We start from the raw sequence: 16,784 nt of genomic DNA on the forward strand, positions 1-16,784 counted from the left end.
CTTAATATTCATACCGAATTTCGGGGGACCCCCACGCATTTTTTTTTCTTTAATGCTAATGACCTGTGTGCAATGCAAATAGCCTTTAAAAAACCCATAGAAGACGTACAACATTAGAATCCTACTATAGCTTGTAGTCAAAATATTCGACTGGGAATGTATGATTGCAGCATCATAAGTGAGTTTCGCTGCTCCGTCGAATCTTCTTTAAACATTCCGACAGACACCATAAGTCTTCAATGACAGATTCGACCGTAATTCATTTTGATTTTCGGACAAATGCAATTATTTTAATGAAAAACGAAATAAATAAAAACAAATTTCGGGAGTAACTAAATAAATTTATTTTTCGAACGAAAACTAAATTCCGAAACGAAATATTTCAGTCTGCACATGTCTATTAACCACTTCCTTCCCGAAGTATTGTCAAATTAGGTCTGCAGATGGGATCTCCCATTCTGGGCGAACGTCATATGACGTCCTCCTCTTCCCACCAGTGTAGGGGGCGCGCATGCGCCGCGTCACTGAGGAGCCGATGCACGTGCCTGACGGCCATGATGGCGGCCGGGCACCCACGATTGATCCTGACAGAGCAGAAACATGGATCTGTGTGTGCAAACACACAAATCCATGTTCTGTCAGAGGAGAGAAGACAGATTGTGTGTCCTAGTATATAGGAACACCGATCGGTCTCCTCCCCAAGTCAGTCCCATCCACCCACAGTTAGAACACACACTGAGGGAACACATTTAACCCCTCGATCGCCCCCTAGTGTTAACCCCTTCCCAACCAGTCACATATATACGGTAATCCATGCATATTTATAGCACTGATCACTGTATAAATGTCAATGGTTTTAAAAAAGTGTCCGATCTGTCCGCCACAATGTCACAGTCCCAATAAAATTTGCAGATCGCCGCCATTACTAGTAAAAATAAAATAATAAAAATGCCATAAATCAATAACCTATTTTGTAGGCACCATAACTTTGCACAAACCAATCAATATACGCTTATTGCCAGTCCCCCCATGTAACAAATTACAGCACAGCTTGGGCGGCGGGTGCACACTTTACCCAGAAGCACTGATCATGCCCCTCAAAAAAGGCCAGTACTTGTACTGCCCAGCCAAGACCCGATTTACCTTGTTCCAATGCTGGCTCTACAGTGATTACATGCAAGAGGGGGGATATATGTGTAACACTGACCCCCGAAGGAGCGGCTAATTTGATTTGGGCTTACCGTTACCTTCTTGACCTCGTATTCGTCTAGGGGGTTTCCCGAGGTAGATGGCCCAAAGAACTGTAGAGACCGACACTGGATCCACTTTAGGAATTTTTATTCGCAAAATGGCCGACAAAACACAGTCTCTCCATAAAGGATAGTGGGTATAGGTGGGAAGTTCAGGTACTCTTGGAACTGCATAAATCTCTCACCATGGCATCCAGAGAATAGCTATTCGCAACTGGATATTACGGCCATCGGATAAATCTCCTCTCAGCAGATTTAGCAACTGATAGGTGGTTCAGATACAGAAAAGTCTCTGCCACAGACTTGGTTGTAACTGAAGGATATTTGAAATTAGAGAACCCTCGTACGGTACCTGTATCTTGCAACCGGTCCGGCGATACCATACGAGTGTGGATTCACCTGTTGTCTGGTGTCTTAGCTTCCATTAGGCTCTTACCGAGCAGCCAGCCTCCTTCATGGCCCTCTTCTGAAGAGTCTTCCCCTGGTTGCGTTCTCAGTTGCTGGGCCTCTCCAAAGACGAGACGGCACCGGACCACCTCGGAATCCTCCTTCCAGTTACTTCGCCTCGGGCTAGCCAGCCCCGAGACTCGGCAATGGATGAATCTGCAACCCAGCCCATGAGGGCCCCTGAGGACTGGTCAGGAGGACCAGGACCAAGAAGACAGAACAATCCTCTGGACCGGAACCCCGTATCACTGGACCTCTGCATCTTAAGTACCCCCTCCCAGAATGCCCAGCAAGATGACACACTCACGGGTTGGTTCCGAGAGAGATTGGCACCCAATGCGTCCAACCGGACATCGTTCATTTGCTTGCCAGTGGTGACACCGACACCTATGGTCAAGCAGAACACAGTGCAATCCAGCCAAACTGGTACTGAGACCATCATTTAGAACAATTAACTCCAAAACCCAACTGTGGTTTTGGGAACGTTTACATTTACAAAACAAATAGCGCATGCTCATCCTGAGCCCAGGGCTACATATGACTTCTCCAATCACAAGCAGGGGGTGGGGGTTGTGCCTCTCTAGACATTCCCGGGCAGGACAAGTACTGTCAGTGACTAAAGCGGCGTTGTGGCGGCCTTTTTTGGGGGCATCGGATCAGCCCTGAGGGGTGGGTGGCAGTGTCAGTTTCATTCCGGGACACTGTATTGCCCCGGAATGAAGGTGCCCGGGACAGACCTGCAAAATGCGGGACTGTCCCGGGCAATCCGAGATGCGTGGTCACCCTAGACCCAGGGCAGCTCCCCCTTGAGCCCGCACTGCCTGAAAATAGTTGCTAAGTGGCTTTGAGAGGGCAAAAAAGAAAATGTTTGCTCATGGTGCAATCAATTTTAAAGACGGCCCTGCTGGCAGCAGGGTGATATGGCGGATGTTTGTTACTAGTGGCTACTACACTGCTACAATAATAATATCAGTTTGATCAGGAATGTTATTTTCTGTGAACTTTGCCATGTAAAAATCACACAGGGATGTCTAATGCCACCTGTATAATCATACATTGTATGAGCAGCTGGCAGACTGCGCTCCCCCTCCCGTCATCCTCCCCCTCCCCCCATCCTCACCGGGATCATTCTATCAGTACACAGTATCCATACACAGGGGGACGGGGTCACCTGGAGACAAAATTACAGAGGTGTCACCTTCATAGAAAGACAGATCACAGCTTCTCCCCCCTTCCTACTCACACCCCTTCCCTGCCGGGACTCTCCTGGGGCCCCTCCCACATAACTGATCATTATTGATTACAATGAATGGCAATGAGATTGTTTTCATAGCGGATTTTATTATAACTTTATCTGTACCTTCCCCGGGGGACACTGAACAGACTCCCAGCACAGCGAGGAGCACAGGAGAGACGCACAGAGGAGCGCACCTAAAAGTTACACACAAGTTGTGGCAAAACACAATGACTTTGATAAAGTACTTTTATTTTTTAACCGCTTCAGCCCCGGAAGATTCGGCTGCTTAATGACCAGGCCATTGTTTGCGATTCGGCACTGCGTCACTTTAATTGACAATTGGGCGGTCCTGCGGCGCTGCACCCAAACATTTTTTTTACGCACAGAGGAGCGCACCTTAAATCAGGGGAAAGTTACACACAAGTTGTGGCAAAACACAATGACTTTGATAAAGTCATTTTATTTTTTAACCGCTTCAGCCCTGGAAGATTCGGCTGCTTAATGACCAGGCCATTGTTTGCGATTCGGCACTGCGTCACTTTAATTGACAATTGGGCGGTCCTGCGGCGCTGCACCCAAACATTTTTTTTACGCACAGAGGAGCGCACCTTAAATCAGGGGAAAGTTACACACAAGTTGTGGCAAAACACAATGACTTTGATAAAGTCATTTTATTTTTTAACCGCTTCAGCCCTGGAAGATTCGGCTGCTGAATGACCAGGCCATTGTTTGTGATTCGGCACTGCGTCACTTTAATTGACAATTGCGCGGTCCTGCGGCGCTGCACCCAAACATTTTTTTACGCACAGAGAAGCGGACCTTAAATCAGGGGAAAGTTACACACAAGTTGTGGCAAAACACAATGACTTTGATAAAGTCATTTTATTTTTTAACCGCTTCAGCCCCGGAAGATTTGGCTGCTGAATGACCGGGCCATTGTTTGCGATTCGGCACTGCGTCACTTTAATTGACAATTGCGCGGTCCTGCGGCGCTGCACCCAAACAAAATTGACGTCCTTTTTCGCCCCACAAATAGTGCTTTCTTTTGCTGGTATTTGATCGCCCCTGCAGTTTTTATTTTTTGCGCTATAAACAAAACAAAAAAACGCCAATTTTGAAAACAACGCAATATTTTGTCCTTCTTTTTTTTAAATCTTTTATTTATTTCAAGAAAGCACAAAAACGCAAAACACACATAACGTCTCTGGATATATCAGAGTGAAAAAATAATAATTAAAATATATCAAACTAACATCATTCATCTAAATCATATCATTCAAGAAATCGATATATATATATATATATATATATATATATATATATATATATAATAACATGATGGCCATGCCTACTCTGCCTAACCGACATCTAATATTTTTCTATGCACTAGACGTCTATTCCTTCATATTATAACCTGTGCCCCTATGCTTCTTGCCTCCAATCTTCTCAAACTGAACCACTTCAGCCCCGGACCAATTTGCAGCCAAAGGACCAGGCCCCTTTTTGCGATTCGGCACTGCGGTCGCTTTAACCAACAATTGCGCGGTCGTGCGACGTGGCTCCCAAACAAAATTGGCGTCCTTTTTTTCCCACAAATAGAGCTTTCTTTTGGTGGTATTTGATCACCTCTGTAGTTTTTTTATTTTTTGCGCTATAAACAAAAATAGAGCGACAATTTTGAAAAAAAACGTTATTATATATTATTTTATTATTATTATTATTATTATTATTATTATTATATTATTATATTATAGCATTATTTTTTTATTTTTTGTTATAATTAATATCCCCAAAAAATATATAAAAAAAAATATTTTCATTCCCTCAGTTTAGGCCGATACGTATTCTACATATTTTTGGTAAAAAAAAATCGCAATTAGCGATTATTGATTGGTTTGCGCAAAAGTTATAGCGTTTACAAAATAGGGGATAGTTTTATAGCATTTTTATTAATTTTTCTTTTTTACTAGTAATGGCGGCGATCAGCAATTTTTATTGTGACTGCGACATTGTGGCGGACACATCAGACATTTTTGACACATTTTTGGGACCATTGTCATTTATACAGCAATCAGTGCTATTTAAATGCATTGATTCCTGTGTAAATGACACTGGAAGTGAAGGAGTTAACCACTAGGGGGCAGTGTAGGTGTTATGTATGACGTTATGTTTTTTTTTTTTAATTGTATGGGGGTGTGGCCTGGCATGTGACGTCACTGATCGTCTTTCCCTATAAAAGGGAAGAGACGATCGGTGACAACCACACTAGGAAGCACGAGGAGAGGTTTGTTTACACAGACCTCTCCTCGTTCTTCAGCTCTGTGACCCGATCGCAGGACACCAGCGGCGATTGGGTCCGCTGGTCCCGCGGCCATGGTCACGGAGCCCAGGACCGGGACGGGAGCGCTCTGCCGCCGGCGCGCTCCCGACCCATGGCTGGGCACTTAAAGAGCAACGTACAGGTACGTACTTGTGCCCAGCCGTGCCATTCTGCCGACGTATATATAAAAAAGGGGGGGGGGGAGTAGAAAAACTATAATTTAGGTAGGGAAAGGGGAAGGATAATTTTTTTGCTATAATAAATATCCCCCTATTTTTTTTAGGTTTAGGCCGATACGTATTCTTCTACATAGTTTTGGTAATAAAAATCGCAATGAGCGTATATTGGTTGGTTTGCGCAAAAGTTATAGCGTCTACAAAATAGGGGATAGATTTATGGCATTTTTATTTATTTTTAAATTTTTTTACGGCGATCTGCGATTTTCATCGGGACTGTGACATTATGGCGGACGCATCGGACACTTTTGACACATTTGGATTATTGGCATTTATACAGCGATCAGTGCTATAAAAATGCACTGATTACTATAAAAATGTCACTGGCAGGGAAGGGGTTAACACTCGGGTGGGGGGGGTGATCAAGGGGTTAAATGTGTTCCCTAGTGTGTGTTCTAACTGTAGGGGGATGGGACTTGCTAGGGGAAGAGAGAGATCGCTGTTCATACTTTGTATAAACACACAATCTCTCTCTTCTCCCCTCAGGGAACCTGGATTTCTGTGTTTACACACACAGTTTTCCGGTTCTCGCCGTGTCATGAGCGATCGCCGGGGAGTCCGGCGGTCATCGCGACCACCGGGCACTCTTATCGGCTCCGGGGGGCGAGTAGCGTGCATGTGCGCTCCTCTAGTGGCCACCAGAAGAAGTGACGTAACATGATGGCGATTCGCGCAGCCGCGCTGTTCTGCTGCAGTAAAAACGGCCGTGGCTGGTCGGCAAGCGGTTAATAGATTGAATGATGTGACATGTAAAGGTCAAAAGAAAAAAAAAGAATCCCCTGTGCCCATGACCAATGAACATTAACCACTTAAAGTGACACTAAAGGTTCAGTTTTTTTTAAATAACAAACATGTCATACTTACCTCCACTGTGCAGTTTGTTTAGCACAGAGTGGCCCCGATCCTCCTCTTCTGGGGTCCCGCGGCGGCTCTCGCGGCTCCTCCCCGCACTAGATGACCCCCTCTGGGAAGCTCTCTCCCGAGGGGGTTACCCTGCGGGCATATTCCCATGTCATACACTCGGCATCCTTAGCCGGCGAGTGTATGACTCGGCCCCCCCCCCCAGCACCCATATCATTGGATTTTATTGGCAGCAGCGGGAGCCAATGGCTGTGCTGCTATCAATCTATCCAATGAAGAGCCAAGAAGCGGTGGATAAAGCAACGCGGGATCACGCCCACGGAAATTCGGGGGCTCAGGTAGGTAAAACCGGGGGGGAGGGGCTGGGGGGCCGCCCGGACACTGCAAGGTGTTTTTTCACCTTAATGCATAGGATACATTAAGGTGAAAAAGTACACGAGGGTTTACAACTCCTTTAACCACTTGCCTACTGAGCACTTACACCCCCTTCCTGCCCAGGCCATTTTTCAGCTTTCAGCGCTCTCACACTTTGAATGACAATTGCGCGGTCGTGCTACACTGTGACCATGTGAAATTGTTATCATTTTCTTCACACAAATAGAGTTTTCTTCTGGTGGTATTTAATCACTGCTGGGATTTTTATTTTTTACAAAAAAAAGACCAAAAATTTTGAACAAAAATGTTTTTCACTTTTTTTCTGTCAGTAAATTTTGTAACTAAGTAATTTTTCGCCTTCACTGATGTGCGCTGATGAGGGGGCACTGATGGGCACTGACAGGCTGAACTGGTGGTAACTGATGAGGAGACACCAAAATGCTGCACTTTTGGGCACTGACAGGTGGCACTGATATGTGGCACTGATGAGCACTGATAGGCGGCACTGATAGGCGGCACTGGTGGGCACTGTTAGGCGGCACTAGTGGGCACTAATAAGTGGCATTAGTGGGCACTAATAGGTGGCAGTGGTGGGCACTGATAGGTGACACGGATAGGCCGGCACGGATAGGTGGTACTGATGGACACTGATGGGCATTGATGGGTGGCACTGATGGGTGACACTGATGGGCATTGATTGACTGCAGTAATGGGCATTGATGGGCAGCACTGATAGGCGGCATCTATTGACAGCACTGACTGGCATCGGTAATGGGCACTGATTGGTGGCACTTTTGGGCAGTGGTGGGCATGGATTGCTGCCACTGGTGGGCACTGATCATTGGCATTGGTGGGCACTGTTTTTTTGCACTTTTTTTTTACTAATGTAATCAGGGCACTGATGATCAGTGCCCTGATTACATTCCTAAATATGAGGCAAGGAGCACCAATTACAGGCACTTCCTTGTTTACATGTGACCAACTATGATTGGACACAGCCAATCACATGTTTAACCACTTAAGGACCGGCAGAATGTCACGGCTGGGCACAATCATGTACCTGTACGTGGCTCTTTAAGTGCCCAGCCGTGGAACGGGAGCGTGCCACCGGCGGCGCGCTCACGACCCAGGTGCTGAGCTCTGTGACCATGGCCGCGGGACCAGCGGACCTAATCGCCGTTGGTGTCCCGCGATCGGGTCACAGAGCTGAAGAACGAGGAGAGGTCTGTGTAAACAAACCTCTCCCCGTGCTTCCTACTGAGCCTGTCACCGATCGTCCCTTCTATAGGGAAAGACGAACAGGGATGTCACATGCCAGGCCACGCCCCCCTACAATAACAAAACACATAACGTCATACATAACACATACACTGCCCAATAGTGGTTAACTTCTTCACTGTCAGTCTCATTTACACAGGAATCAGTGCATTTAAACAGCACTGATTGCTGTATAAATGACAATGGTCCCAAAAATGTGTCAAAAATGTCTGATGTGTCCGCCACAATGTCGCAGTCACAATAAAAATCGCTGATCGCCACCATTACTAGTAAATATGTAGAAGAATACTTATCGGCCTAAACTGAGGGAAAAATGTTTTTTATATATATATTTTGGGGACATTTATTATAGCAAAAAGTAAAAAAAATAGAATTTTTTCCAAAATTGTCGCTCTATTTTTGTTTATAACGCAAAAAATAAAAACCGCAGAGGTGATCAAATACCACCAAAAGAAAGGACGCCACTTTTGTTTGGGAGCCACATCACACGACCGTGCAATTGTCAGTTAAAGTGACGCAGTGCCGAATTGCAAAAAGGGGCCTGGTCCTTTGGTTGCAAATTGGTCCGGGGCTTAAGTGGTTAACCACTTTCAGCCCCGGGCCATTTTGCTGGCTTAAGACCAGACCACTTTTTGCGATTCGGCGGTCGTGCGACGTGGCTCCCAAACAAAATTAACGTCCATTTTTCCCCACAAATAGAGCTTTCTTTTGGTGATATTTGATCCCCTCTGCGGTTTTTATTTTTTGCGCTATAAACAAAAAAAGAGCCCCAATTAAAAAAAAACGCATTATTTTTTCCTTTTTGTCATAATAAATATCCCCCAAAAATATATAAAAAAGCATTTTTTTTCCTCAGTTTAGGCCGATACGTATTCTTCTATATATTTTTGGTAAAAAAAAAAGCAATAAGCGATTATTGATTGGTTTGCGCAAAATTTATAGTGTTTACAAAATAGGGGATATTTTTATGGCATTTTTATTAATAATTTTTATTTTTTACTAGTAATGGTGGCGATCAGCGATTTTTGTTGTGACTGCAACATTATGGCGGACACATCAGACATTTTTGACACATTTTTGGGACCCTTGTCATTTATACAGCAATCAATGCTATACAAATGCAGTGATTCCTGTGTAAATGACACTGGCAGTGAAGGGGTTAACCAGGGGGTGGCAGTGTAGGGGTTAAGTGTGTCCTAGGAGCGTTTTACTAACTGTGGGGGGCTGGGCTGTGTGTTAATGAACACTGATCTCTGCTCCAATCACATGGAGAAGCGATTAGTGTCACTTGTTGCTAGGCAGAATGGGGAGATGCTGTTTACATCGGCATCTCCCCATTCAGCCTCCCTGTGAGACGATTGCGGGTATCCCCGCGGCGATCGAGTCCGCGGGACCTGCGACCGGACTCACGGGGGTCCCGACCCACACACGCGCGTGCCGGCGAGCACGCGATGGCAGGGCGGCAATTTCAACTGGACGTACCTGTACGCCAATTTGCCTGCCCGTGCCATTATGCCGACGTACATCATCATGCGCTGGTCGGGAAGTGGAATTTCCGAGACTCGAAATGCATGGTTCCACACCCCAGGCCAGGAGGGCCATGAGGCGGGGTCAGGAGGACCACCGGAACCAAACAGACAGAAAATAATCTCCGGAACCCCCGAAGCACGTGATGTCGGTACCTTAAATACCACCTCCCAGAATGCACAGCAGGAGAACACCCCCACTGGGCTGGTTCTGAGAGAGCAGTGGCATTCAATCCACCCAGCTAGACTGCGTTCTTACTCTTGCCGGCGGTGACAGCGACACCTGCGGTCAAGGAGAACCCAGTGCAACCCAGCTGGACTGGTACTGAAGCCAGAAATTTAGAAAATTTAGCCCCAAAACCCAACTGTGGTTTCAGGAAAATTAACTTTGAAAAAAAAAAAACATAGCGCCTGCTCGTCAGGATCCAGCGCTACATCTGATATATGTAACGCTGTCAATCTGCACAAATGTTTAAAACTTCAATAAATCTTGATTGTGAAAAAGAAAAAAAAAGGAAAAGTTGTATATAATGTATACCTGAGTATTCCTATATAAACTGTAACGTTCGTTTTTATAGATGGATTGAAATTGTTGTGAGAATACCTCCTGAATCCCGAAGAAGCAGAATATCCATGAAACGCGTAGGCTACTCATGACCACGAACCATGGTTTTGGATTCTTTTCATATATATATATAATGATTTGATCCAATGATTTTAATGGCTATATATGGTGATTTTTTTTTAACATGAGTTGTAATAATAAACATATTCATTTTATGTATATGGATTCTAAATTGATGTAATGACTTCATAAAGTGAATATTTGAAAGACCCGTATATCTACTTGTTTTAAGATTTGGTAAATATTCAAAACAACTCAGCATGCCTCCTAAAAAATACCTTTGCAGGGTTTTCTCTCTAAAAAGTATTCAGGGAAATAGATGCATAATATATACCCCTTGAAAGCCTAAAGGCACTCATTGGATTTTGGGCCTCTATATGTGTCCAGGCTGCAAAAAAAAAAGTTTTACACATATGTGGTATCCTCATACTTGAAACAAGTAGAAGAATGTCTTGTGGGGTGTAATTGTAACATTGTAGGTATGCCAATGCTGTGTGCGGGTAATTCCACTGCTCTGGCACTCCAGAGCCTCCAAACACATGCTAAGTATTCAGGGAAATAGATGCATAATATATACCCCTTGAAAGCCTAAAGGCGCTCATTGGATTTTGGGCCCCTGTATGTGTCCAGGCTGCAAAAAAAAAGTTTACACATATGTGGTATCCTCATACTTGAAACAAGTAGAAGAATGTCTTGTGGGGTGTAATTGTAACATTGTAGGTATGCCAATGCTGTGTGCGGGTAATATCTTTTTTAAAATGTCAACTTTGTGAAATTTATAATAACATTTTATTTACTTTTTTGTTCCATTTTCTAAAACACTGTGGCAAAAAAATGTAAACTTAACCGCTTGCCGACCAGCCGCCGTCATTTTACTGAGGCAGGTCGGCACGATCCCGAGAGCCGTCGTGGCCATACGTCGGCACGCAGGATCGGGATAGCAGGCGTGCGCTGCGGGGGTGCTGACGCTCTTGTCCGACGGTCGTGATGACCGTTGGCCAGGAGCGATAGCAGGCACGAGACGCAGAACAGGAATGTGTAAACACACACACACATCCCTGTTCTGTGAGGAGTCACAGATCGTGAGTTCATAATAGCTAGGAACCACGATCTGTCATTTCTTCTAGGTCAGTCGCCTCCCCCTACAGTTAGAACACACACAGGGAACACCCCCTTGATAGCCCCCTAGCATTAACCCCTTCCCTGTCAGTGACATTTTTACAGTAATCTGTGCATTTTTATAGCACTGATCGCTGTATAAATGCCAATGGTCCCAAAAATGGGTCAAAAGTGTCTGATGTGTCCGCCATAATGTCGCAGTGCCGATAAAAATTGCTGATCGCCGCCGTTACTAGTAAAAAAATAATAATAATAAAAATGCTATAAGTCTATCCCCTTTTTTGTAGACGCTACAACTTTTGCGCAAACCAATCAATATACACTTATTGTGATTTTTTTTACCAAAAATATGTAGAAGAAAACGTATCGGCCTAAACAGAGAAAGAAATTAGCTTTTTTTTTTTTTTTTTTTTATAAAAATGGGGATATTTATTATAGGAAAAAGTACAAAATATTGTGTTTTTTTTTCAAAATTGTCGCTCTGTTTTTATATAACACAAAAAATAAAAACTGCAGAGATCATCAAATACCACCAAAGAAAGCTCTATTTGTGATAAAAAAAAAGAACGTGGGTCGCATGACCGCGCAATTCTCAGTTAAAGCGACGCAGTGCCGAATCGCAAAAAAAAAAATGGCCTGGTCGTTCAGCAGCCAAATCTTCCGGGGCTGAAGTGGTTAAAAAAACTCATCGTGCTTCTTATTAAATGTACTAAAGGCCATAGAATGTGTCACATTTGTGTAAATCTTCTCTTCTATCTTTTCATGTGACAACACTGAAGAAATGACACTTGTCTACAATGTAAAGTAGTGAGTGTACAGCTTGTATAACAGTGTAAATTTCCCGTCCCCTCAAAATAACTCAACACACAGGCATTAATGTCTAAACCGCTGGCAACAAAAGTCAGTACACCCCCCTAAGTGAAAATGTCCAAATTGGGCCCAAAGTGTCAATATTTTGTTTGGCCACCATTATTTCCAGCACTGCCTTCACCCTCTTGGGCATGGAGGTCACCAGAGCTTCACAGGTTGTCACTGGAGTCCTCTTCCCCTCCCCCATGATGACATCACAGAGCTGGTGGACGTTGGAGACCTTGCGCTCCTCCACCTTCCGTTTGAGGATGTCCCACAGATGATCAATAGGGTTTAGGTCTGGAGACATGCTTGGCCAGTCCATCGCCTTTACCCTCAGCTTCTTTAGCAAGGCCGTGGTGGTCTTGGAGGTGTGTTTGGGGTAGTTATCATGTTGGAATACTGCCCTGCGGCCCAATTTCCGAAGGGAGGGGATCATGCTCTGCTTCAGTATGTCACAGTACATGTTGGCATTCATGGTTCCCTCAATGATCTGTAGCCCCCCAGTGCCGGCAGCACTCATGCAGCCCCAGACCATGACACTCCCATCACCATGCTTGACTGTAGGCAACACACACTTGTCTTTGTCCTCCTCACCTGGTTGCCCCCACACATGCTTGTCACCATCTGACCCAAATAAGTTTATCTTGGTCTCATCAGATCACAGGACATGGTTCCAGCAGGGGCGGACTGACCAGTCGGTCACTCGGACGCCGCCCGAGGGCCTGAGGCCATTAGGGGCCCGGACTTGGCCACATGAGAGGCCACTTGCATCGGCTGTATCACATGCCATGATGCCGATAATAATACTACTAACACCGGCCCCTCCTTCCTTCCCGTTCGTCCCAGGTACTTGTGTACTGTATGCATCATGACATCATGTGACCTGGGACGGACGCAAAGAGTGGAGGGGCCGGCGGGGAGCAGCGCGCCATTAGAAGTATTGTTATTGGCAGTCACCGGTGAGTGAAGCTGAAATACCAGGGCTGCCACACATGTGGGGGGTGCAGATGTATGGGCCCCGGGTCCCCCCCACCCCACAGTGTCCTCCTGTGTATGTGTCCCCCTGTGTGAGTGTCCCCCTGTGTGCGTGTCCCCCTGTGTGTGCGTTCTCCCTCCAGTGTCCCTGTGTGTGTGTGTGTGTGTGCATTCTCCCTCCAGTGTTGCCCTGCATGTGTGCGTTCTCCCTCCAGTGCCCCCCTGTTTGTGCTCTCCCCCCCACAGTATCCCCCATTGTGCTCTCCCTCCCCAGTGTCCCCCTGTGTGTGTGCTCCCCCCCTCCAGTGTTCCCCTGTGTGTGTGCTCCCCCTCTCCAGTGTTCCCCTGTGTGTGTGCATTCTCCCTCCAGTGTCCCCCTGTTTGTGCTCTCCCCCTACAGTATCCCCCACTGTGCTCTCCCTCCCCAGTGTCCCCCTGTGTGTGTGTGCTCCCCCCCTCCAGTGTTCCCCTGTGTGTGTGCTCCCCCGCTCCAGTGTTCCCCTGTGTGTGTGCGTATGTGTGCGTTCTTCCTCCAGTGTCCCCCTGTGTGTGTGTGTGTGTGTGTGTGTGCGCGTTCTCCCTCCAGTGTCCCCCTGTGTGTGTGCGTTCTCCCTCCAGTGTCCCCCTGTGTGTGTGCGTTCTCCCTCCAGTGTCCCCCTGTGTGTGTGCGTTCTCCCTCCAGTGTCCCCCTGTGTGTGTGCGTTCTCCCTCCAGTGTCCCCCTGTGTGTGTGCGTTCTCCCTCCAGTGTCCCCCTGTGTGTGTGCGTTCTCCCTCCAGTGTCCCTCTGTGTGTGTGCATTCTCCCTCCAGTGTCCCCCTGTGTGCGTTCTCCCTCCAGTGTCCCTCTGTGTGTGTGCGTTCTCCCTCCAGTGTCCCTCTGTGTGTGTGCGTTCTCCCTCCAGTGTCCCTCTGTGTGTGTGCGTTCTCCCTCCAGTGTCCCTCTGTGTGTGTGCGTTCTCCCTCCAGTGTCCCCCTGTGTGTGCATTCTCCCTCCAGTGTCCCCCTGTGTGTGTGCATTCTCCCTCCAGTGTCCCCCTGTGTGTGTGCATTCTCCCTCCAGTGTCCCCCTGTTTGTGCTCCCCCCCCCCCACAATGTCCCCCATTGTGCTCTCCCTCCCCAGTGTCCCCCTGTGTGTGCTCTCCCCCCCTCCAGTGTCCCCCTGTTTTCTCTTCCCCCCCTAGTCTCCCCCTGTGTGCTCCCCCCCAGTGTCCCCCTGTGTGCTCTCCCCCCTGTGTCCCCCTGTGTGCTCCCCCCTGTGTCCCCCTGTGTGCTCCCCCCAGTGTCCCCCTGTGTGCTATCCCTCCCCCCGTGTCTCACTGTGCAGGTGTGGCTTTAGTGTGGGAACCAAGGGGGCCCCCATGAGTTGTCAGTCCGCTCCTGGGTTCCAGTAATCCACGTGCTTAGTCTGCTTGTCTTCAGCATACTGTTTGTGGGCTTTCTTGTGCACCATCTTTAGAAGAGACTTCCTTCTGCTGTTCACTTTGTCCTACTACTTAAAGAGACTCGGTCATTAAACTACTAAGGGAAGGGTGTCCTCATTTTTTCCTCTTAGTGTTTGAGGAGTTCAGGCTGAAGCTGTATCATTACCTCTCTATGGTGGCCGGGTTCCGATGTTTAGCGTTTCTACCTGTCTGTCTTTCGATCTGTTCCAGCTAGCTTGAATGAGCTTGATTGAGCGCCGGCACCCGGTCTGTGCTTTGGACCACAGGGGGGGGGAATTTATGCATTGCTTTTGAGTGGCGCTACAAGTTTTTGTATATGGGTAAAATGAGCATCAGTTTTATGGCTCAAACACAATTGATCTGACAGTAACCGCGAATATGTGTAGGCTCTGGAACAAGAACAAGTTCACAAATATACATAGTCATGGTTATTTCAAAGTTTATGGTCAATAAAAAAATAAAAATATAGAAATTGTATAAACTGAACAATAACATTTTTAATAGTTTTGTGTGTGTGTATATATATATATATATATTTTTTTTTTTCAGAGAACACTGAGGGGATCTAAATATTTCTCCAATAAAGTATATAAACTGCTAGATATTGCTGTGATCCTGAGCACTGCTCTGGTGGGAATCTGTAGATGTGTCAGTGTGAAGGTTGTGTCTTCAGTATGGCCTCCTCTGTACGGCTCATCGCTGCCTGTTATCTGCTTATACTGGTCCCAACGTCATCCAATGTGGAGAGACTGCGACAATCACCATCGCAATGGAAACTCACCGAGCTCCAGTCTCAATTTGAGTATGAATATTACCAACCGGGAGATATCATTATTGGAGGATTGATCTCCGCTCATCTCTTCACATTACCTCGGAGTTTTACTGATTTCAGCCGGATTGAAAAAATTATTTGCCACGGGTAAGTGTGATTTGTTAGATATTTATCTACCAGGTTATAGATGAGTGGTTGACATATTTTATTGCAGTATCTTCCTATATATATTTTATTGTCAGCTTAACTTTAGTTATGTACTTATTTGTGTTATTTTGTATGTACCGTATTTATCGGGGTATAACACGCACCCCAAGTTTAGGGGGGCATTTTAAGGAAAAAAGTTTTAGGAGGGAAGTTTAAGGAAAAAAAACCTACATTTAAATGCCCGTCAATGCAGCCTTATCAGTGTGCATCTGCAGCCTTGTCCATCATTGCAGAATGATCAGTGTCATTTGCAACTTGCCCAGCGCCGTTTGCAGCCTTGCCCATGTTTAAATTTCCCGCCGCCGAGACAGACCGAGCGAGCGCCGCCGAAAAAGACCGAGCGCCGCCAAACAAGACAGAGCCGATTGCTCGGCTCCGCTCGTAGTCCCGCCTCCCTGCTGTTTCTCTAGCGAGCGCTGCCGAAAAAGACAGAGCCGTCTGTACTGTGTATTCGGCTGGGCTCCGCTCGCAGTCCCACCCAGCATGGGCAGGACTGCAAGCCGAGCTGAGCCGAGTACACAGTACAGACGGCTCGGTCTTTTTTTTTCGGCAGCGCTCGCTAGAGAAACAGCAGGGAGGCGGGACTACGAGCGGAGCCGAGCAATCGGCTCGCTATTTTTCGGCGGCGCTCAGTATTTTAGACACACAGACAGTGGGGATCGGCGTATAACACGCACCCACGACTTTCCCCCGATTTTAAGGGGGAAAAGGTGCGTGTTATACGCCGATAAATACGGTAATTATTATTATTATTATTATTATTATACAGGATTTATAGAGCCCCAACAGTTTACGCAGCGCTTTACAATATAAAAGGGAGACAATACAGTTACAATACAATAAAATACAAGAGGATTAAGAGGGCCCTGCTCAGAAGAGCTTACAATCTAATAGGGTGGGGTAGGTGGTACAGAAGGTTGTAACTGTGAGGAATGAGCTGATGGTAAAAGATTAGTCGGAGGTGCGATAGGCTTCCCTGTAGAGATGAGTTTTCATGGATTGCCTGAAGGCAGCTAGAGTAGGGGGGTAGCTGGACAGACTGAGGTAGAGAGTTCCAGAGGATGGGAGAGGCTCTGGAGAAAGCTCCTGGAGACGGGCATGGGAGGAGGAGACAAGGTAGTTTGAGATCAGGAGGTATTGAGAGGAGTGGAGAGGACGGTCTGGGTGATATTTGGAGACAAGATTGGTGCTGTAGCTCGGGGCAGAGTTGTGGATGTCTTTGTATGTTATGGTTAGTATTTTGAATTTATTTTGATGGGTG

At 46.4% G+C, this 16,784-nt stretch overlaps 1 protein-coding gene across 1 annotated transcript in view; it reads left to right on the plus strand.

Moving 5' to 3' along the window:
* Positions 1-15,218: 15,218 nt before the first annotated feature.
* Positions 15,219-16,784, plus strand: part of LOC143975981 (vomeronasal type-2 receptor 26-like) — a 70,151-nt gene continuing 68,585 nt past the window's right edge. Inside the window, exon 1 of the mRNA XM_077478509.1 lies at positions 15,219-15,463. Coding sequence (XP_077334635.1) covers positions 15,219-15,463 — 245 coding nt within the window. The remainder of the gene's footprint in view (positions 15,464-16,784) is intronic.

The sequence above is a fragment of the Lithobates pipiens genome, unplaced genomic scaffold (assembly GCF_037356315.1).
Source record: "Lithobates pipiens isolate NorthernLeopardFrog02 unplaced genomic scaffold, aLitPip1_a1.2 Scaffold_13, whole genome shotgun sequence".
Lineage (NCBI taxonomy): Eukaryota > Metazoa > Chordata > Amphibia > Anura > Ranidae > Lithobates > Lithobates pipiens.